General features: G+C 48.3%; 1 protein-coding gene across 24 annotated transcripts in view; it reads right to left on the reverse strand.

The window, feature by feature from the left end:
- Nucleotides 1-22,939, reverse strand: part of MYOCD (myocardin) — a 94,176-nt gene that overhangs the window by 32,254 nt on the left and 38,983 nt on the right. For all 24 annotated transcript variants that reach the window (XM_025202154.1, XM_025202158.1, XM_025202152.1 and 21 more), the window contains 2 exons: nt 18,408-18,483; nt 17,108-17,269 (listed from right to left, as the gene is read on the reverse strand). In XM_025202154.1, coding sequence (XP_025057939.1) covers nt 17,108-17,269; nt 18,408-18,483 — 238 coding nt within the window. The remainder of the gene's footprint in view (nt 1-17,107; nt 17,270-18,407; nt 18,484-22,939) is intronic.

Consider the following 22,939-nt stretch of genomic DNA (forward strand, 5'->3'; position numbering starts at 1 on the left):
TCTTGCCAGCAGCAGATGGACACTTCCAATACAGCAGCTGGGACACAAGACAGTCATTTATGAAAACTAGCCACTGTCTTTCCAAAGGAGACTTGGAAGTAGCTCTTGGCACAGACAAGAAGATTCGGAGGAAAGGGCTTTATGGGAATCTTTGGAGGTCATATAATGTCTCTAAATATAAACAAGTTTGTTGTTCATCACCAAAGAGCAGTGGTTCTCTTAGAGGGATTACTGGCCTGTGGGCAATGAGATTGATGGGTCTCACCATTATTTGCACTGGACAGATGTCTAGATCACAGTCTTGAAGGCACTCAGGGCACTGCTTGTAGCCTCAGCAGAGGAATCTACTTTTGAGGTGGTTCTCTCAGGACCGATGGGTGACCAAGGGAGTCTGCCACTATTTATTTGGCTCCTTGTTGTAGATAAACAAAGACCTGGTGTCTTCAGGCTGGTCAGCCCCAACCCATTCTTCGCCAGCTCAAAGTGCAAAGAGTGGGAAGAAATACTTCAACTGCATGTCCTGAATCCATGCCCCTGACTGCATGTTACAACTCTTTGGGACTCCCAGAAAACTCCTCAGGACAGTGTCTCACAGTCAAAAGGCAAGAGCTCTTGACCCCTGGTTTCTACTGATAAGTAAAGCGCTGAAAAAGAAAAGCTATCAGGGGAGTCCTTGGGAAGGCTGCAAGCAGGAAGGTGGATAATGGAAGGAATATTGCTGTTGCACTTGTGATCTGCTTAGTCTCACTTCAAGTGTGTATCATGCAGCTTCTCTCTCTGATAACAAGGTGACAAATGGGGAAGTAGGAAGGGCTAGGGAAGAACTTACACCTGTCTCTGCTCCAAGCACAGCAATGTGCAGCTTCTCACTGACACACTCCTTCATTCGCTGACCTGTACCTCATATCTCACTAGATAAAGCTTATTGTCTTCTCTCCTGCAGTGTGTTATACTAGAATATGTGAGAAAACACATGAAGACCCTACCGTGCATATGGGGCAACTTGTTAAGCCACTGCCTCTGCTATCTCTCACTAGACTCCTACAGCACTTATTGAGCTTGTGCTCATCTGCCAAAATCATTGTGTCAGGAAGAGAGTCAACTGATGTTACCAGGTAACTCACCTTACACTCATAGAATCATAGAAAGTTAGGGTTGGAAGGGACCTCAGGAAGTCATCTAGTCCAGCCCCCTGCTCAAAGAAGGACTGTCCTCAACTAAAACATCCCAGCTAAAGCTTTGTCTAGCCGGGTCTTAAAGGATGGAGATTCCACAACCTCTCTGGGCAGTCTGCTCCAGTGTTTAACTACCCTCCTAATGAGAAAGTTTTTCCTAATATCTAACCTAAACTTCTCGTGTTTCAACCTGAGACCATTGCTCCTTGATCTGTCATCACTGACAACAGTCAGCTCCATCGTCTTTGAAACCAACCTTCAGGTAGTTGAAGCCTGCCATTAAATCCTCTCTCAGTCTTCTGTTTTCTAAACTAAATAAGCCCAGTTCCCTTAGCCTCTCCTCATAAGTCATGTGCCCCAACCCCTGAACCATTTTCATTGCCCTCTGCTGCACTCTCTCCAATTTGTCCACATCCTTTCTGTAGTGGGGAGTGCAAAACTGGACACAGTATTCTAGATGTGACCTGACCAGTGCTGAATAGAGGGGAAGAAACTTTCAGCCTAGAAGCCCATAATGTAACCCATCTTGCATACAGAAGGATACAAAGGTAGTTGCCCATCTCTTTCTTCCACACCAACCCATCCTGCCAGTTCTAGATCCCTTTTGCAGAACTTCTTTTGTCCCTATCAGCAAAGGAGTGTGTGTCTCTTTCTAAGTCTATCTGTCTGTGGGCCAGAGGCTGCTTTAAATTGTGTAATCTCAAAAGAAAGACAGGGTGCTGCCCAACTTTGTGAAAGGGGCATTTTTAGCTGCTATCAGGGTCAAACATACTCCTCCTTGTCCTTCTAGGGTTTTCAAATATCTACACACACCTGGCAGTTGGGCCTCCTCCCTTGGCAATAAATGTCAGTCATTCAAAGGCTCACCCATCACAAAAAACCCCCATAACAATTGACGTATCTGGGAAGCTGGGAAGCTGCTGCAGTCAGGTATACTCAGCAACTGAAAGCAAGTCTCATGCAGCACACAACATTTGTCCTAGGTTAGTCAGTCCTACCCATGTCAGGACACTTGAACTTTTCTGATGGTTCCTCTTATTTTTGCAGTAATGCAAGGGGTCTAGGAAGGTTTTGAAGGCAGGGGCCGGATGTTACTCCAAAATGTACCTCCAGAGCAAATGTCTGTAGTTTGAATGCCTCAAAAGGTATACACCCTGTAAGGTTGCCTCTGGTGCAAGAGGATGACTTTACAGAGCAGGTGTTAAGGGGTGACAATTGTGATCCTTATGAAATGTGCTCTGTCTAGAGACCTGTGTAACAGACCAAGACAGAGAGCAAATTATCTGACTTCAACACACCTGCTGTCTTGAACTTTGAGGGAACCCTGTTGAATCCTTGTGCACTACCACCCAGGAGACCATCTCCTAATGCACAGAACAGCTGGGCTGGATTTTAAAAGGCATCTATCAAAACAGAAATGTGCTAAAGCTGTGCATCTGAGGGATGTCAGTCATAGGCACAGTACAGTCTACAGCGTGGCTGGAATGTGCAGCATCTTTCAATTGATATCAGAAGTCTGTGTTGAGTCGGGGGGGAAGGGAATGCCAGCCTTATCTTTCCTGCTTTCACCCCTATCTGGGTCTATCCATGTTGTTTCATGATCCTGTCTCTGCTGTAATCTCAAGCAGAATGGTGTTTGTTTGAGGCTGTTTTTAATGCACTGGGCATTGTCCTTTCAAATGTAGTGGACAGAGTGATGACAAGGACCTGGTAAAAAAGGCTCTTATATCACCCCACAACTATGCAGAGCGCACATGGCCTCCTGTCGCTGGGACATTAAGGCTTTTAGACTGGCTCTGGTGCTTAGCATTCACTCTCTTGGAGGTGATTAGACAAACATATCAACTGTACTTTCTAGTGTATAAACATTTGAAATTCCAGGGTTAAAGTGAGATGGTTTAAAGCCCTGTCATCTTTCTGGAATTGCAAAAACAAAAGAATTAAAGTTTCAAAGTAACAATGCTCATCTCTGCTCTGCGTTGTACCCCTCCCCCCGCCTTTCTCTGTCTGCAAGAGCCAAGGAGAGTCACTGACTTGGCAAACACACTCTAATGCTCCTTTGACATGAGGCATTTAAATGCCCAAACCGTTGTGTGTGGTATTATGGCCATGCAATTTCACATTCAAATTAAAAAGAAAATAGCAGAATTAATTTGATGAGGTATCCTCAATTCTGCCCTTTTGTCTTCATTATTCAGCAGAAGGGATGATGGTTGTTGAGCCCTCAAGAGAGTTTCATACTTTGAACAGGGCTGGAGCTTTGCAACTTACATCTTCCCTTCAAGGGGAGCCCCTGAAACTTGTGGTGGGAGCTCCACCGCTTGTCAGCAGAAGCTGCCCAGATCAGATGATGAATCTATATATTTCTTTGACACTTAAGCCACAAATTCTCATAGACTAGTGCGATCCCACTGAGTCACAACAACCAGTTTCAAGTCTCGTGAAAGAGCAGGGACAACAGGTACCTTCCAGCACATGGAGCTCTCTTGCTATGTCAGGGAGTTCTTCACTGCTGGGAGAGCCTGGCAATAACTACAGTCCACAGTCTTTAGTTTTGTGACCATGTAGGATGGATTTCTCATATGATAAGGTATAAATCTCCTGGGAAAAGCTGTGATAAACTGGAATCAAGACTGCGAGAGACATAAACATTACTGGGTGCTGTCATAATCTCAAAACCAAAAATTATGAAACCTGGAAATTTGGAATAAAGGATCTTAGGAAAATAGGGCTGAAGGGGACCTCAGGAAGTCATCTAGTCTAGCTCTCTGCTCAAGGCAGGAACATCCTTGTAGCCAGCCAAGTATCTGTCTAACCTGCTCTTGAAAATATCCAGGGATGGAGATTACGTAACTTCTTTAGGCAGCCTGTGCCAATGCTTGACCACCTTCACAGTCAGACAGTTCTTCCTAATCTCCAGCCTAAATTTCCTCTGTTGAAGTCTGAGGCCATTGTTCCTGGTCCCAGCTAGAGAGAAAGTTTACACTCAAAAAGAATTCAAGCATGTGGAAGTGTGGAAATGCACAGGTAAGATGCCTAACAAAACTTTAATTCTGACCCATAGTGATACCATGCAATAGCCATACAGTCATGATTGAGGAATTATGGTTTTTGTTGTCAAGACCAGCTTTAGCTGTTGGGGGCCCTGTGTGAAATCAGTGTAGAATAAGCACAGGAGAAAAAAATTATATGTAGGGGAAGAAGGGGAAATTATGCAAGCAATAGCAAAATATGTAATCATTCTAAAGTTACCTCTGGGCTCTGTATGGGGATGCATGTGGCACATGCTTTAAGTTGGCTTTATTTGTTGTCCCCCATTAAACTTAATTTAATAGGTCACATTATATTTTTCTGCACCTGTCCCTCAGATAGGTCTGTCAGTGTCTGATGGGTGTCACAAAAGAATGGTATTTTAAATAGGGGAAACATTTGTATTAAGACTGTACAAAGCTCTTGTTTTATTAAACCCTATTTTATTCAAATTACTAACAAACACTTCGGCTCCCTCTTTTAAAAATTCAAACATACCTGCCGAGTATATTGGGAGCTGAAAATGACTTTAGAATCAAGTCTGATTGGGAACAGAGAGGTGATTAGCTGTCAGTATGCATCAGCTTTCCCCCCATCTAATGTCCTCCATTTTTATTTACACCAGGCAGCGAGAAAAACAGCAGGATCCAGTCCCCAGTTCTTGAAGGAAACAAGCTCTGATAACCCTGACATTCCTTGTGCAGAAAATGTAAGGAAAGAAAAAACGTCTGTGCCTTCTTGCTGCTTAAAAAAATAGTCAAAAAGAGCAACAAGCTTTCCTTTGCTGGTCCATTGCATTGCTTTTAAACTGTATTGGTCACAGGTAGGGGAGGCAGAAGACAGTTTAAGAGACAAGAACTGAGAAAAGCCTGACAACTACCACTTTTGCACAATATTTTTCCCTAGATTCTCTGCCATTCATGCTGCCTTCACTGGAAAGGGCCTTCTCTGGCTATGCTCTTTAGTCTTGGGGGGACACTCCTGGAAGCACGTGTGCATAAGTGTGTACTTTCACATCTACTGTGCAGTCCAGGATGCCTTGTATAAATGTTCTTAAGACAGACCGTTTTCCAGTTGAGTGAAGGCCCCAGCCCTCATCAAGAACTCTTCCACACTACAATTCAGATGCCAAACTTCAGATCTTTTGGACAGAGCTCTGTTTAAAAAAATGTCTTTAGAACTTTTTATAAAGTGGAAATGTGTTCTTTTCATAAATGACTGAAGAGTCTTTGATTATATCCTTCTTAAAATATTCCCCTTGAGGCAGAGGCCAAGCCTGGAACATTTCAGCTTCAAAGGTGAATACTCTGTAAAGTTACAGGCTTGTGAAGTACAGGAATGACATTGGAACCTGCCCTATAGTAACTTCTGGGAAACTGAACCTTCAGTGAACACTCTGTGTACTTTCTATTGTATTGTGTGCCAAACAAAGAGATGAAACAAGCAATGGGGAGACAAGAAAGGAAGCCTTATGCATGAAAGCAAGGGAAATCTGCCACCTTTGTTTTGATAGCAGAGACTTTTCTAGCTGGCTCTTCATGGGTGTGGCATACCTTGCGTTATACACATTGGGTTCAAATGTGAAATGGAAGCCAAAGGCTTTCCTGCCTCACCATTTCCTGTGTAGGTCTGAAGACAGTATTTCAAAGACCTGGGGGTGCAGAGTCTTTGCACTGGCTACTGTCTGCCATGGGTTCTAACCCAGGCTTGCAAAGGTTGTTGGGAAGCATATATAAGTGCTCTACCAGTAAAAGATTCCCTTGACAGTTAAGGACTGAGTGCCACTGGGCAGGGAGTTTAGGCCCCAGAGGGCCACCACTTAAGACAATTCATTTGAATTGATGAAAAGATTTCAACTGACTAGCAGAGCTGGATCACACTTTCAAGTAATGGGCACATCTCATATAGATGAATCATAACAGCACAGTTCTTCTGAGTTTGGAACCCAAGGTATCTTTCCTTCCAGTGCAGTGCCCTACTCAGCAGGCATGTCTGTAGGAGATGCTTAACTGCGTAGTAGCATACTTTACTGTGCAGTAACTGTGTGAGTCTACATGTGCGCATGCTTACTTTGTAGTAAAAACTGTTAATCATGAGTAAATTTGCTATCTGCAAATGCAGGTAGCAAATTTACTTGTAATTAGTTACTATGCAATAACATATGTGCAGACGCCAACCCGTACGTAATTAGTTACTATGCAATAACGTATGTGTAGATGCAAATTTGCTCCTGGTCAGTCCTGCCACTAGGGGGCTGACTTCAGGATAGCCCCAGGGCTCTGGGCTGGGAGCCTCTCCTGCCCCAGAGTTGGGCTGCCTCTATGGGACCACTGCCTGGTGCTGCAGTGCTGCACACCTGCCAGGCCTGTGCCATCTAGGCCTGCCAGCACCCAGTGCTGCAGGGTGCTGCAGGCTTCTGCCAGGCCTGCCAGAACCCAGGCCTAGCTGTAGGCAGGTTCTGTCTGCTGGGGCCAGCTGTCAGTCCCATGCTGCACCCCTGCACTGAGTGCTGCAGGCAGCTTCCCAGGCCCAGCAGCACAGGGACAGCTGTGCAGAAGCCCAGAGAGCTGGTGCAGGGCCCCAGTGATGTCATCCTCGCCCATGCCCATACCCATTCCCACCATCCAGGGCCCCAACTGGTCCATGGAAGAGACTGGCAACTTTGTGGCACTGTGGGGCAAGGTGGAGGTGCAGTGCCAGTTTGCTCAGGGTAGGTGCTCCAATGCCTATATCTATGAGGGACTGTCAGGCTGGATGTGGGAGCGTCGACATGACCGGTCGGTATGGGAGTGTCGCATCAAGGTCAAGCCTTTGCAGGCACAGTGGGTTACAATCACCAACCATAATCGTTGGTCGGAGAGCACCCAACAAGTCCATGACCTTTATGCTATGCGGCATCTGATAGACATCCTCATGCCCAGGACCCAGGCTACAGACATGCTGTATAGAGCAGCACGGGTGGCCTGCCTGAGTCCCCACCTGGCCTGGCACCCACAGTGACATGTCACTGGGGGAGGACTCCTCAGGCCTGCAGCAGCCCATCTTGCCGAGCTTCCCAGCTGCAGCCTCCACCAGCCGCGCAGGAGCCTGGGCCAGTACCTGCCCCAACAGCTCTGCAGCCTCAGTTCCAGCCATGAGGCACAGCTGGCCATGTTACCACTGGCCACCACCAGCACCACCTCCTCCCCAGGGGGCCTTGCCCAGGTGCCTGCATGCCATGCCCCACTGTCCAAGGACACCACTTGGAGCTGCATGCCATCATTGCTAGCTGGGTCTGACCCGAGCCGCCAGCCAAGCCAGCCCTGTGGTAAGCCCCACACTGAGGGGGGACCTTCCCTACCCCAGCACCTACCCCCTATCCTTGGCCAGCCCAGCCTGACCAGGCAGGAGACAATGTAAAACTTTATTGAGCAGCCCATGCCCCACAGCTAGGTGGGCACAGGCCTCTTACATGCCGAGAAATGCATCAATGCTGGTGGCGATGTCTTTCTTGGCTGCAGGGGGCAGGGATGTGTAGCGAAGCCACAGGTAGCCCTCCAGGCAGTGGTGGAGGTTGTGGGGCAGCCCAGTCTTGCCCCCTGTGTCATTGAAGCTCAGGGTCCTGTGTCAGGCCTCAGGTTTGCCCAGGGCACCATGGCCATTAGCAACAACAGGGCATAGTGGGTCAGGCACCCCTTGGTCCACGCAAACAGCTCCTTGTGCAGCCCCTGGGACACAAGCAGCAGGGGCAGGCTCAGGGCACAGCGGCAGTGCGGGGGTGTGGGGTGGGGAGGGCTGGCCCTGGGGCACCTCCCCAGAGAAGACCCTTCAGGGAGGGCAGGGGTGTGGGCAGCTCCTTGTCCCAATTGTCCAGGAGCCCCATGCCCCCTGAGCCTGGGTGCCGGGCTGGGTGGCAGCACAGCAGGATGGTTGGCCTGCAAGGTGCAATGGGGTCTGGAGCCACAAAAGTTCCTTGCCTATCTGGTCCCGGGAACAGCGTGGGGAAGGCAGACTGGCTGTGGCCAACACCCAGCAGTCAGCTTGCCCTAAGGGAGCAAACAGAGACTGGTGGCTTGGCTGGTGGCTGCCTGGGCCCAGGGCCAGGAGCTGTGCTTATCATGGTCCCTGGGCACCTGTGCATGCTTGACCCCTGATCCCACCCTGAGGATCTTGACGGGTTTGACCCTGAGCTGAGCAGAAGGATGGCCTGGGAGAAGAAGGAGGACAAAGTGAAGCAGAGATTGGGCCTGTGGCATGCACACTGTCTCTCTATGGGGGAGCGTGTGGCACTCATGAAGGTGGTGTTGCTACCAGTGCTTCTGTACACCACACTGGTCTTCACCTCCACCTAACTGTGTCACCTGCAGGATCCAGAGAGCCATGTGCGTCTTCTTCTGGGGATCCAGAATGGAGAAGGTGGCAAGGAAGACCCTGTACAAAGAGAAACAGGCCAGGGGCAGGGGAATGCCAGACATCCACCTGTTCCTGTGGGCATAGTACACAAGCCAGATCTGCAAGCTGGCAATGGGGCCAGAGTCAAAACAGCCTGTCTTGTCAAGTATTTTATAGGTCACCTCCTGAGACCATGTGGGGTATACACTCCAGCCAGAGGGAGACCATGCACCATGGAATACCCTTGGTTCTAAAGAGGCTGAAGGATTTTTGCAGTGAGTACCAGCTACAGAAGGAAAGCCCAGAGACCATGTCCAATCACAGGAAGATACAGAAGGCAGTCAGAAACAGAGATGGGCTATCGACCATGGACCTGCTCCCTGACAATGACTGCCAGGCTGTCCGGGACTGGATCTTACGCAAAGACCTAAGAAAAGACCAGAGAGACTTGAACTGGCTCATAGCTCATGGCATATTCCCAGTGAAGGTGTGGAGGCACAGAGTGAGATGATAGTCTAGACCCAGCTGTCCCAGGGAAAGTTGCCAAGGTGTGATCAAGACCATCAACTACCTCTTTTGCCTCTGCCCCTATGCCAAGGGAGTGTGGAAAAAGGTAAGCTGGCTCCTGGAGGAAGTGACAGGAGTAAGGCTTATGACAAGGGAGGTGGCGCTGTATGGACACCTGATGAAACATCAGGGGCCCCAGACAACCTGCTTTGACCTGTTTGTGTCCTGCATCAGGAGTGCCCTGTGGCAATGCAGGAATCTCCTGATGTATGGCCACATTAAGCTTGAGCAAATGGATGGTGTTAAAATGTTCTGAGTGAACTCTGGAAGTCCTACTACCAGAAAACAGTGGGAGAAGATGGAGAGGATGAAGCCAACTCCACTTGGAAAAAGGACACGTGGCACAGGCTGTTAAAAGCACCCCTGGGAAAGGAAGTGGACAGGGAGAATGAAGGGGACAATGACACAACTGGACCTGGAGACAGCAGGGAGGACAACAATAGGCAGTGGAAGCGACAGTGACATCAGCAGCGACAAGGACTGAGAAGGGAAACCCCAAATTGGGGCTGGGTCTAAGAGACTGTGTTTTGGGTTAGGAAAGGGCAGAGGATGGGGGCTCAGGGGAGTGGGTGCATTTACTGTAATGGGTACGTGGGTTTATTAAGGTGCGCTTTGGAAAAGGAACGGTGCAATGGAAGTCTATGAGAGAGGATGTGTGTGTGTGTGTGTGTGTATATATATATATATATATATATACCAAAAAATATATAGATATATTTTATTTAAAAAAAAAAATAATGCCTGACCCCTGATCTAAGCCCAGGCACTGCATGGCCCCTGGTACAGAGCATCTTATCTCATAAATGTTGGAAACTCACACAAAGAGCTTTTTTCTCATGGCTCTACAGGACCTACAGCTACATGGCGGGGAGAGGCTGCATTTGGCCTCACGGTCGCTATCGCCCACAGCAGGGGCCCTGCAGACGCACTGGCTCTCCAGAGGACAGGACAAGACAGGATAGGAACCTCCTCCTTGACCAGCTGGTGATGGCATTGGAGGACCAGCTGGTAGATGCACAGGCCTGGCAGGTGGAGGCCATGGCCCGTGAGGATGCACGGGACTGGGTGGACCAGGAGTTGCAGGCACAGCTCCTGGACCTGGAGTAAGAGTGGGTGGAGGTGCTTCAGGAGCAGACCACAATCCTGGCCAGGGCAGTGCAGGACATGGATGATGACTTCTGGGTTCTGGACACTGTCCTGGCTCTGGTGGTCACCTTTGTGCTGCCTGCTGCCCAGCCCCTGACCCTAGCCTCACCTGCCCCCTGGCAGCTGCCTACCAGCCAGCAGCAGGCCCCGCTATGGACCTGGGAAAAGGTTCTGTGCTGCCTCCAGCAACTAGGAACTCCTGGCCCAGCCCGTGCCACCCAGCCCCGTGCCTGGGCCTGGGCCTGCTGCTCACCCTGGCTCCATGCGGGTGCGGAGACAGAGCTGCCTGCAGCATGGCAAGGACCACAGTGCTGGCCCTGAACACCAGCTGCTGGAGGAGGAGCCACACATGCTAGGGGACCACCAGCTGCTGTTGCCCCTTCGTGACCCCCCCCACCTGCTGGACTCACCATAGTGTATGCACCCATTGGAGAACAGACAGAGGCCAGGGTGCTGGCCACCTGTCCCTGGGCTCTGCCTTCTAGGTGCCCCCACATCATGGTACCCCACGCTGGGATGGTGCACAAAGCACAGTGTAGGTAGTTTGCACAGGGAAGAAGGTGTTTTATTGTTGGTGGGTGGGGTGGTGGAGGGGCTCTGTTTGGTGGAGGCAGGGGGACTATGCTAGGGAGGGAGAGGGGAGGGAGGTCTGTTTGATGTGAGAGGGATTAAAAACTTGTTCTTCTGAGATGTGTCTGCAGTGAGCATGTACTGGTGAGTGGGGGAGTCAGGGGGGTCCATGGTTGGTGGTCCAGGTAGGCTAGAGCGGTGAGTGCAGGAGGTGGTCGACCAGTGCCCCCTGCATCCGGTGCCCTGGACCCTGCTGATGGGTGTGCAGCTCTCTTGGGGCCTTAGTAGGGGGTGGCCACTGTTGTCACTGCCACTGCAGGTGGTGTTACTCTGCCAGGCGCCTTCTGCCCACTGTGCCTCCTCTGCCCAGGCCTCAAGGAAAAGCTCCCTCTGGGCCTTGCAGTAGTTACGCAGCATGCAGGCTGCAATGATGACCTGGGGGCTGTCCTCACTGAAATCGAGGTGGGCAGTGAGGGTGTGCCAGTGGCCCTTGAGGTGGTTGAAGGTGCACTCCACCATGGTGTGGGCCCAGCCACACGCCTCCAGGATGGCCTCCCTGGTGGTGGCCTTGCCCACGGCAAAGAGATAGATTTAATAGACATTAGGGGCTGGAAGGGACCTTACAAGATCATGGAGTCCAGCTCCCCTGCCATAGGCAGGAAGTCTGCTGGGGTCAAATGATCCCAGCAAGATAAACATCCAAACATCTTTTAAATGAGGCCAGAGTAGGTGCTTGTACCACCTCTGGGGGGAGTCTGTTTCAGACCCTAGACACTTGGACTGTAAAGGAGTTTTTCCTTGTCCAGTCTAAATTGGCCTTCCAGAAGTTTGTGGCCATTAGACCTTGTTATGCCTTGGGGAGCCCTGGTGGACAACTGTTCTCCCAGATCTTGGTGCACCTCCCTTATATACTAATAGACTGGCACTAAGTCCCCCCTGAGCCACCTTCTCTCCAGACTGAAGAGCCCCATGTCCCTCAGCCTCTCTTCATAAGGCTTGATTTCTTGGCCTTTGATGATGTGGGTGGCTCTCCTTTGAATTCTCTCAAGCTTATCCACCTCCCTCCTGAAGTGGAGGGCCCAAAACTGAAGGCAGTACTCCAGCTGTGGCCTCACTAATGTCAAGTAAAGTGGGAGGATGATGTCCCTGGTTTTGCTTGAGATGCATTGGTGGATGCATGCCAGAGTTAGGTTTGCTTTGCTGGCTACAGCATCGCATTGGTGACTCATGCATCTTGTGGTCAATCAAGACCCCCAAGTCTCTTTTGGTCATGGTGCTAACAAGTGTAGCACTGCTGAGCCTATAAGTATGATGCTGGTTCTTCCTCCCAAGGTGGGGCACCCTGCACTTCTCTGCATTAAATGCCATCAGGTTTGGGTCCGCCCACCTTGTGAGCCTGTCCAGGTCAGCCTGTATCCCCACCTTATCCTCCAGTGTGACCGCCTTCCCCCATAGTTTAGTGTCATTCACAAACTTTGCCAGTCCACATGTGATGCCCGAATCCAGATCATTTATGAAGATGTTGAAGAGTATTAGCCCGAGCCCTGAGGGATAGCACTTGTCACCTTGCACCAACTTGATCTGCTTCCATCTACTAATATTCTTTTGGTCGACCCTGGAGCCAGTTCTCCAGCCATCAGACCATGAGGTGGTCAAGGCCACAGTTCTCCAGCTTAGCCATGAGAACATCATGGAAGACCAAGTCATAGGCCTTCTTGAAATCCAGATATATGACATCAACCTCGTCTCCCTTGTCCAGGCAGTGTGTCACCTGGTCATAGAAGGAGATGAGGTTGGTCAGGCAGGACTTTCCACCAACAAAGCCATGTTGGCTAGCACTCAGAAAATTGCCTTCTGTTATCCTGCTGCTAACTGAACCCTGGATAATTTTCTCCAGGATCTTTCCAGGGATGGATGTCAGACTGATTTGTCTGTACTTCCCCAGGTCTTCTCTCCTTCCTTTTTTGAAGATTGGGACCACATTGGCTCTTTTCCAGTCCTCTGGTACCTCTCCTGAGTGCCACGAGTTTTCAAATATCTTCTCCATAGGGGGCACTATGATGTCCGTCAGCTCCTTCAAGACTCTTGGGTGCATTCTGTTTGGGCCCGCAGACTTGTGGATGTCGAGCCTCTCAAGGTGTTCCCTTACTTGATCTACATCAATTGTTGGTTCATCTCCCACCCCCTGGATGTTTTGCATCCTATCTGACAGGGTGACCCGTTAGGATGGGTGGAAGTCCAACGCAAAGTAGTCATTTAGGAGATTGGTCTTTTCCTGAGTGTCAGACATCAGCTGTCCCATTTGATTTTGGAGGGGTCCAATGTTTTGTTTTTCTTCTGACTTTCCACATATCTGAATAAGGACTTTTTGTTGTCCTTGATTCCTGTGGCTATCCTGAGTTCGGTTTCTGCCTTGGCTTTTCAGGTCTGCTCTCTATAGGTGCAAGCTAGTGCTGTATAGTCCTCCTTGGTAATGACTCCCGTTTTCCATCTGGTATAGGCTTCTTTTTTTAGTTTCAGGAGGTCCAAAATTTCTCTATTTAGCAAAGAGGGTTTCCCAGCCCACTGACTGCATATCCTGCAAGACAGAATGGACTTTTCTTTCACTTAGAGGATTGCGCTCTTAAGGAACAATTCCTCACAGACCCCCACTTTCTAAGGGGCCATGGTCTCTAAGTGCCTGGCTGACCAGTCTCTTGAGTTCCTTAAAGTCAGCCTTCCCAAAGTTGAGAATTTCTGTTTTTCTGAGACATTTGTCCACCCTGAGTTGGACAGAGAAAGTGATCTATTCATGGTCATTGTCACTGAGCTTCCCCTTGATCCTCAGGTTGCTCACGATTTCATCCCCTTTCGCCAGAACCAAATCCAGCAGTGCTTCTCCTCTAGTCGGCCCATAGAACTCTCGTGTTAGGTAGAGGACATTAGTGCAAGCGAGGAAGCTATGTGACCAGTCAGATTTGGCCATGTGCTCCTCCCACGAGATGTCGGGGAGATTGAAGTCCCCCATGATGATGAAGCATCAGGAGCGTGCAGCCTCAGCCAGTTCCCTATTGAATTCTCAGTCCAGCTCTTCATCTTGGTTGGGAGGTCTGTAATAGACCCCTACAGTTATATCCCCTTCCCCATGCTCCCCCTATGTTTTAACTCAGAGGGTCTCAAGACACCTTCCTGGGTTGTTACTCAGTTTGAAGGGAAGTGTACTGCTCTTTCATGTAGAGAACTACACCCCCACCCCTCTTCCTAACACATTCTCTCCTGTACAAGGTATAGCCTTCTATACCTATGGGCCAGTCGTAGGTGGAGTCCCACCAGGTCTCCGTTATCCCTACAAGATCATAATCATTGTCACTCAGGGGGAGGTCCAGTTCCTCTTGCTTGTTTCCCAAACTCCTGGTGTTTGTTTACAGGCAGCTGAGCTCGCCATGGGAAACCCTGGGCTTCCCTGTGCACTGGGACATGACCTTTCCTTGGGCTGTTTTTGGAGTAGGTTCTCTTGGGCTACCTAGCCTGTTAGTACTGTGGTTGTTGTGACCTGGGCTAGAACTGTTTATTGACTGCCTATCCCTCAGTGATCCTAGTTTAAAGCCCTGTCAAGTAGGTCAGCCACCCTGGCTGAGAAGAGCTTCTTCCCTGTTAGGTTGAAGTGGAGGCCATCACTCCACAACAAGCTGCTGCCTCTCTCCCTGAAGTGTGGACCCATAGTCAAAGAAGCCAAAGCCCTCCTGATGGCACCATCAGTGGAGTCTTCTGTTAACCTCTCTGATACATCTCTCCCTTTGAGGTCCACAACCCATGACTGGTAGGATGGAGGAAAAAACTACCTGCACCCCCAGACTCTTGAGCCCAGCCCCCAGAGCCCTGTAGTCACTCATCACCCAGCAGGACTGTTCTGAGCTGTGTCATTTGTGCCCACATGGATGAGTAGCATGGCGAGGTGGTCTGTGGGCCAGATGAGTTTGGGGATCCTCTCAGTTACATCCCAGACACAAGCCCCCAGGAGGCAGCAGACCTGATGTACCGCAAGATGGTGAGTGTGGTCAGCTTTAGCAGGGTGAGGGCAGCCAGGTGTCTGCAGGGAGGAGTGGCTGCATATGTCCTGATACTCCAGGTGTGGCTGGAGTGGTTCCAGGAGATCCCAGAAAGTGGCCTGGGTCATGTGGAATGCCTCCAGCCACTGCTTGTCATCCCAGGTATGCTGGATGATGTGCAGCCACCAGTCCTGGCAGGCCTGAGAGGTAGTGGGACTGGAGGCCCAGGAGGGTGAGGGTAGCCCTGGCAGTGGTGTCTAGCAGCATGTCATCAGTGTCCATGTTGAGGTCCAGCCAGCTAGATGGCATCAAGGCAGCAGCTGAGCAGTGGTGGCAGCCCTGGGATGGCATGTGGTGGCTGACCAGATGGTTGCTGTTCATGGGGGAGCTGGGACAGCCCAGACAGCTGTGGGCCAGCCAGCGGAGCTGATCGTCAGGTGAAAGGTCTGGAGTAGCCATGGTGTAGGGAGGCACAGGCAGGGAGGAGAGCACTGCTGTGTGCTGCCCCTGTGCTGCACATGCTGCTCCTGGCCAGGTGGCCTCCTCCTGGTGGCGGCAGGGCCTGTTGCAGGCCCACAGGATGTGGCAGCAGTTTGGTGCTAAGAGCAGCAAATCTGCTGCCACGTCCCTGCATGTGTAGACACCTGCCTGGTGTCTGCGAGTAATTTACTTGCAACTAAACTGCTCCGGCATCAAATGCATGTGTAGATGTGCCCAGTAAATTGCAAAGCAAGGCTCTGCCTGATGTAGTCTCTTTCTGGCCCTACATATTTTTCCTTTTTGCTTCCCAGCTGACCTCCTTCAAAATAAATGGTGGGTGGCCCTCTTGGCCTGGCAGTTAGGACACTGTAATGGGAAACAGGAAATGTGGATTTCAGCCTCATTTCACTGAGGGGAGGCCTAGACTGTGGATTTCATGCTTCCTGGCAATCCTTTTAACCACTAGGTTACTAGTAAAGGGCCCCTCATCCTCTGGGGTCAAACGGTCATTAGTTGTGATTATTCTGTGAATAAGCTTCCAGAGATTTATACCAACTTACTAGCTTTTGTAGATGGAATACATTTATAGAAGAGTCTAAGTAACTGTAGTAGATCCCTCTGAATATGCTCAGAGGTTCAAGTCTATTTACATAAATGTGAATAAGAACTAAAATCCATGTAGGTGCCATTAATAGTTCCATTTACACATGTGCCTTTATAAGCCTAAAGGCTAGAGTTGGACTTGGGCTTTAGTGACAATGAGGAAGCTGTCTACTACAGTGATAATGCTCGGACAGGAGAGAACTCAGCACAGGTGAGTGACACTGGCTACTATGAAAGATGCCTATTAATTGATTTTCTTTTGCTCATGAATCAGTGTGGCCATTCAAATCAATGCAAAGAAAAAGGTAAACCATTGCCTTTCTAATTTGGGACCATGAAACAATCATTTTGCCCAAATAAGTTACAGACAAGGTACAGACAGAACTCAGCCCTATCCATAATGCGTGCACAGACACCACACCAAATAGATATATCACCACTCTCAGCAAACATATGGTTTCTGCTCACCAGACCCCATTTGTGTAATAGATTAAAGTAACATTAATTCTCCTGTTCATATTGATTTATATTTGATTTTCTGGACAGAGGCACAAAAACAACCAACTAAGCAAATATAAAATCATGCATCTAAGTAACTGCCCGGTTACCCCTGGGGATTGCCTTTCATGTTAATGGCTGGACTTTCTGCCTTGTGTGTCTAATGGCCTAAATAACTGCTCAGTGTAGAGAATCTCCCAGGCAATGGCAGGGAGAACTACTAGGTATGCTGAAGCCTGCCAACCCAAGGCAGGCAGAAATTGGTTCTCTCAGTCCTTGGGCATAGGATAGGCAGTAATGCTTCCACACCTAATACATGGGGAAGGGATACTAAATCTAGTTAGAGGTGACTGTTACCAAGGCATTTGGATGCAAATCATTGCTCTGAGATTAGAGCTTGTTTTCTCCTCTTAGACCTGGGTCAGGATAACACATGATGTTCTGGTTGGGGCTGCTTGCAATGAAAATGTTATGGGCTGAGTAGTGTACTCTTAAGCTCTTAGCTTTGTATTGATTTCTTAATACCTTTAAGGCTATATATTTTAGTATTATACATAATATATAAATAGCTTCATCAATCTGCGTACTTGTGCAGCATGCATACTCATGATACAAAATACAGTTTTTCACTCAGAGTACCTTTTATGGCCTCTTTCACAGCAGAGTCAACAGGAATAATATTCTTTTCCACCAGCTCCAAGGGACCTGGCCTGAGAGCAATTTTTTCATTCAAGTCATCTGCAAGTCGGGCTCTTTTCAGCTTCATCTGGGTAGATTGAATGGACCCCTCCGCAGCTGAGTCTAAAGGGCCAAAATTGAAAGCATCAGTTTGCAGAGCCGACAAGTATAACCTCTAGATGCAGAGCTCCCAGTGATAACTTGCTTCTCCTTCACCACAGCTGTCTTGGCTCAGCAAGAGAATACTGTCACTGCCTAAGATCTGGCCCCTGCCCTTTCAAGGTAGAATCTCTCCCTCTACAGTTTGTCAGTCTTACTCAATGAATATTAAATGCCAGATACATAAAAGTCATTAGGACTATCTGCCAGAACCTAAGGTCCTCTCCTTTCTAGGCCAATTATCTTTCTCACTGGGTGCTTCTACATGAAACATTGACTGCACAGCAGTCTAATAACACTGTGCAGTAGCGTGTCAGGCAAAAACTGTGCTAATACATTACCATGCAGTAGTATTAGGCTACTGCACAGTAAGTGTCACTAAAAACCATGCACTGGCACTACTGTGCAGTAGCACAAGTTACTGCGCATTGATTACCAACTACTAAACTGAATGTGCAGTAACTATGATCAGGGTTCAAATTATGAGGGAGCTTGGAGGGGGTTGAGCCTCCACATAAGAGAAGAGAGCCCCCCTATAAGATTTGAAAATCATAACTTGGGGGGTCTCCAATTTTATTAGGGCATTGTGATGGGCAGCACAATTTTTTTTGTAGACCCCCTGCAAAAGTCAGTGTAATTTGAACCCTAACTATGGTGCATTAACGAACGTGTAGTCATGCCCACTGTTGCACTCTCTCTGACTTGTTCACTTCCTGGTCCCACGTATCTCCCCCTCCTGGCCACCAAGCTTCAAGAGGCAAGCTAGAGGGTGCTCTGGCCCAGGGGTGGCAAACTGGAGGCTCAAGTGTCACAAGTGGCATAGTATGTATGTGGTATGTGGCAGACTGAGGAGGGGAAGGCAGCACAGTGACAGATAGGGCAGGGAGCAGAAAGCTGTCAGGACAAGGGGATTGGAGTAGTACTTGCAGAGCACATGGGGCTAATTCATGGCATGCCAGCCAAAAAGGGTGGCCACCACTGTAAGTCTGGGCAATGCCTAGCCCATAACTTAGTGGTTATAGTACTTGGCTGAAAGATACGTGTTCAACCACCTGCTAGAGGAGTGTGTGTCACTGTGTGACAGTGGTATGTTCAGCTGTACCTTGTAAAATGTGCATATTAACCAGGTCCAATTGCTGAGGCCTGCTTCTGATCTTGTGCTTTAAATAATCTTCAGTCTGCAGGACAGAAACACAGAGAATATTATACCCCAGCCCCATTTAGCAAATTATACAATGCTGGTTCCTTCTTCACAACAATTTGAACGTTTCATGTTTTCTTGGGAAGGAACAGGAACTGCCTCTTTTCTGAACCAGCCCAGAGGGCACAGTTATCTCACTGAGTGCCCAGGGTGGGGGAGGGGCAAAAGTGTGTGTGGTCAGGGGGAGGATATGCTGACCACTGTAGACTGGGGAAGAGGGACACATGAGTGAGGGGAAGGGAATGCTTATCTTCCTGAGCTGCTGCTGCTGCAACAGCATCAGCTCATCAGCTCAGCCCAGGTGGCAGCAGCCCTGTGGCTGGACACCCTGGAAACTGACCCTGGTGCCCCGTTTGCTCCCTCCAAGCCCCCCCATGCACACATACCTCAATGCACACATATAAGGTGCACTGATGTGCCTGCTCTGGCAAAGGCTCCTGAGGGAGGGTAGGAGGAGCACCGTTCCACTCACTGCACTCATCCCTGCCTACCAGATACACTGCTTGTGTGACAATGCCCTGCCTGGCTCCTCTGGCCAGGCAGGGCAGTGTAGGCCTGCCTCTGCTGTGGCAAAGACTCCCAGGGTGTAATTATGGTGCCCCCTAGTCAGTGCTGGGGGTTCATGCCCTGATTACCCTGCCCTACTTACATTTCTGAGCCAGGATGTTTAGTTGCATCTCATTTGCCAAGCACTAACTAACTCTGGGAGAAGGGATTCCCAGCAAAGCAGACATACTCCTTGGTGCAGCATTGCACTGTGCTGTGATGCACTGTGCAGCTCCTGTGGCTGGGCAGGGGCAGTGCAAAGACTCCCAAGGGAAGAGGTATGGCTCATGGTACCCCTGTGCCTGGGGTGGGTGCCCTGTTACACTACTGATTAACATTGGGTTATACTTCAGGAGAAGGTGAATTGGTACCTGCATGTAAATGCCAAAAACACCAACAACACAGCTAAAAAGCTGCCATTTAGGTACTGACACAAAGCAGAATTAGAATCTACTTTATTAGAAGTAGAATTCTGTTGCAAGTGTCTCCAAAGTGTCAGATTCTTTATGAATCAAAAGGAAACGGCACCAAATAGAACAGGTGTAATAAGCTAATAGGATGGCAACGGCAAAATACACATGTGTATAATTTTGTTGCAGCAATAGGAAATATAAATCATATTCCACTTACTCCTGATTTCCATTGTTATTCAGAAGATTTTCAGACCTAAATAAGACAGTTCTACCTTCAGTTATTTAAAAGCCTCTTCTATTAGTCCATGCAGTTTGCTAAACTAAAATGCTGAAGCATTGATTCAAGAAACTCATAAACTAAAACAGATGAGCTAGAATGTCCAGTAACAAAGAATGGTGACATAATTAGCATTTCTGGAACATGTTGGCAGATAAAAATCAGTGGGATATGTTACTAACTGGGTGCATATTACATGTGCAATTAATATGACTGAATATACTATATATTATATAAACTAATCCCGATGTTACAGTCTACACATGCATTCAAGTGCAGTAATTTACTGTGCTGCCAGATACCACTTGTATCTGATGGGACTATCTGGCAGTGCAGTCAATTAGCCTACTGTGCCCTAATTGCCATACGTGTCTAGATAGTGATGCTTTAGTGTGCAGCAAATTAGTCTACTGAGCAGTAAAGTGTCTTGTGTACATGTGCCTACTGATTATAAAATACACAGAAAGGAAAGGAAAAATTAGCTCACAGAGGCAGTGGAGTATGACTGGGTGCATCTACATATGCAAATAGTGTGCCTGAATAAACTCCGATGCAGTTCATGCTGGAGTGAGCTGTTCCCAGCTGCACCATCTTCACATGTGTCTGGGACTGCAGCAGTTTAAGCTGGGGCAGAGCAGCCCTGGACTAGCAGCAGGCTCAGAGGGTCAGTCCCCGTGTTGGGCAGTGGAAGGTTTGGATGGGTCACAGGAGTGCCCAAATTGCAGACCTTCCTACCCCACCAGATCCTGCTGCCAGCCTGGGGCTGTTCTGCCCTGGCTCAAACTGCTGCTGCTGCCCTCCTGCTGTCAAGGTCACTGTCAATATATACACTGTGGTGCAGTAAATGAGCTTGCTGTAAGATAATACTGTTCCTGACAGTAGTTAATTAATTTACTGTGCCCTAATACGGGTGCATGCGTAGAAAGTGACGTTTTACTGCAGAGCAAAGTAGCTCGCAGTAAAGTGCACATGTAGGTGCACCCACTGACCGCATCTACATGAGATGCTGACTGGGCAGTAGCTTGTTATTACTGTGCATCAGCGTTGCGTGGCAGAAAGAGTGATGTGATGCTACTGCTTTGTAGTAACAAGCTACTGCACAGTCAGCATCACCTAAAAGCTTTCAGCGATGCTCCTGCACAGTAACTCTGGTTACTATGCAGTCATTTAGTACTTGTATATACAAGTACTAAATGACTGTACAGTAACAACTGTGCAGTCAGCATCTAGTGTAAACATGGCCACTGTGTCTGAAAATTACCAAGGAATTTAGTAGGGTATAAGTTTTGAATACAGAATCACAAAGCAAAATCTATAAATGCAAATCCCATATTATAAGGATCCACATGAATGCTGCATACCCCTGGAGGCCAGGGGGGTATGGCAAGCTCTGGCAGGTGGCGGCAGCGTTGTCGGCAGGGGGGGCGGCAAGCACCAATCAGTGGTTGGCGGCGACCTGTAGATGCTGCCGGCAGTGTCAACAGCAATCACTGACCTCCCACAGATGCCACTGCTGGTGTCGGTGGCAAGGGCAGGGGTGGCAAGTGGCAACCACCCGCAGGCACTGCCGGCAGTGTCAACAGTGCCTTATCATAGGGGGTGCACCACTACACTCAGGGGGTGCACGTGCATCCACATGCACTCCCTGCGTGTTGCCAATGAGGATACAAATATACTAGTAGAGTTATGTTACCAGTTTACAGATTAATAATCTACTAAATATGCAAAGATAAAGAAGATTAAAATGAAAACAAAATCCACCCAAGAGTAACAAAGCCAGATTTTGGGTGTGGACACACACAACAGTTGAACCATTCCAAAATGTCACTGATTAGAAACCAACTGTGTGACATGCTGTGGCTCCAACACCAGAGGGTGGTCATGAGCCACTAACCCAGCATTCCTTGGAGTACGTGAGTGAGGTGCGTATGTGCTCTCACCCATGTTGTGGGGATTTTAAGGGGGTGGGCGACCTGGGGTTGGTGGCATTTTTCACTTTTATGCTTTCACTTCTCTACTAAATATGAATTCAACAAGCTTGAAAAACCTGCAAATAGCTAAAGTCTATGGCATGCTTGCCTGACTCTGGAGGGACAGTGCTTAGACCCACACTTTTTTCCCAGTGGCTGGGGAAGTCATTATGAAGGGCTGCAGTCAAGTAGGCAGTAAGGACACAGCTGATTGTACGAAAGATAGCTCATCAATAGATCACTCATAAAAAATACAAACAAAAGAAAAAAGGGGGAGGTAGAGTTTCAGCTACATACCAAGGTGGTCAGTTATAGCAGTTATGTGTGTGGGGGATGATGAGTAATGCAGTGGGGGATGCCTGGAAAACCAACCAAACTCATGTCACACAACACTTCGTTTCCACACATAACACTGTGTTTAACCAGCTTAACAGGCTCCTATGCCTGTCCACTTCAGTTTTAAACCATGTTTTATGTGTGTCCATGTCCTTTTATTACCACATATACAGTGGTTGAATGTCACTCTGAGCTAGATTTAGGTACTTAACTTCTATTGGAATTACCAGTAATCAAAGTTAATTCTGAAAATCTTACTAAGAGCACTTGGACATTGGGGTCTTCATTAAGAAAAAGCAATTTTTCAACATTTTGGAATGACTGGTAATAGAAAACACAGGACAAGAGGCTACTCTCTACTGGGCACATCTGCAAGAGACACTTAATGCACAGTAGACTAATTCTACTGTGCATTAGTGCATCACAGTAAAACCCATGCTAACATGCTAATGAGCGGTAGAATTAGTCTACTGTGCATTGTGCATTGTGTCACAAAAAGACTGTGCACCATTGCTACTGTGCATTAGTGCTGACTACTGCGCATTTATTTAGTGCCTCATCTTAGACATACTAAACTTAATGTGCAGTAGTAATGGTGCATTAATGCACATGTAGACACACCCATTGAGTCTTAAATAATATGCACAGGTAAGTTAAAAATAGCTATGACTGAGATGAGATTAAAAATAAACAAAGAGACAAAATAATCAGGAGGAATAAAGAGTCAATTTTTGACATGGCCCAGTGGTAAACAGTGAGATGCTATCAGTTTCTATTCCAGGAGAGTGTTATTTAACATATTTATTAGGACTCCATGCAGGGAAGTGAAAAAAATCTGCAGATGGCATGGCAATGTTTCATGCAGCTAAAATGAGAACAGACTGTGAATAA

The sequence above is a fragment of the Alligator sinensis genome, unplaced genomic scaffold (genome assembly GCF_000455745.1).
Source record: "Alligator sinensis unplaced genomic scaffold, ASM45574v1 scaffold77_2, whole genome shotgun sequence".
Lineage (NCBI taxonomy): Eukaryota > Metazoa > Chordata > Crocodylia > Alligatoridae > Alligator > Alligator sinensis.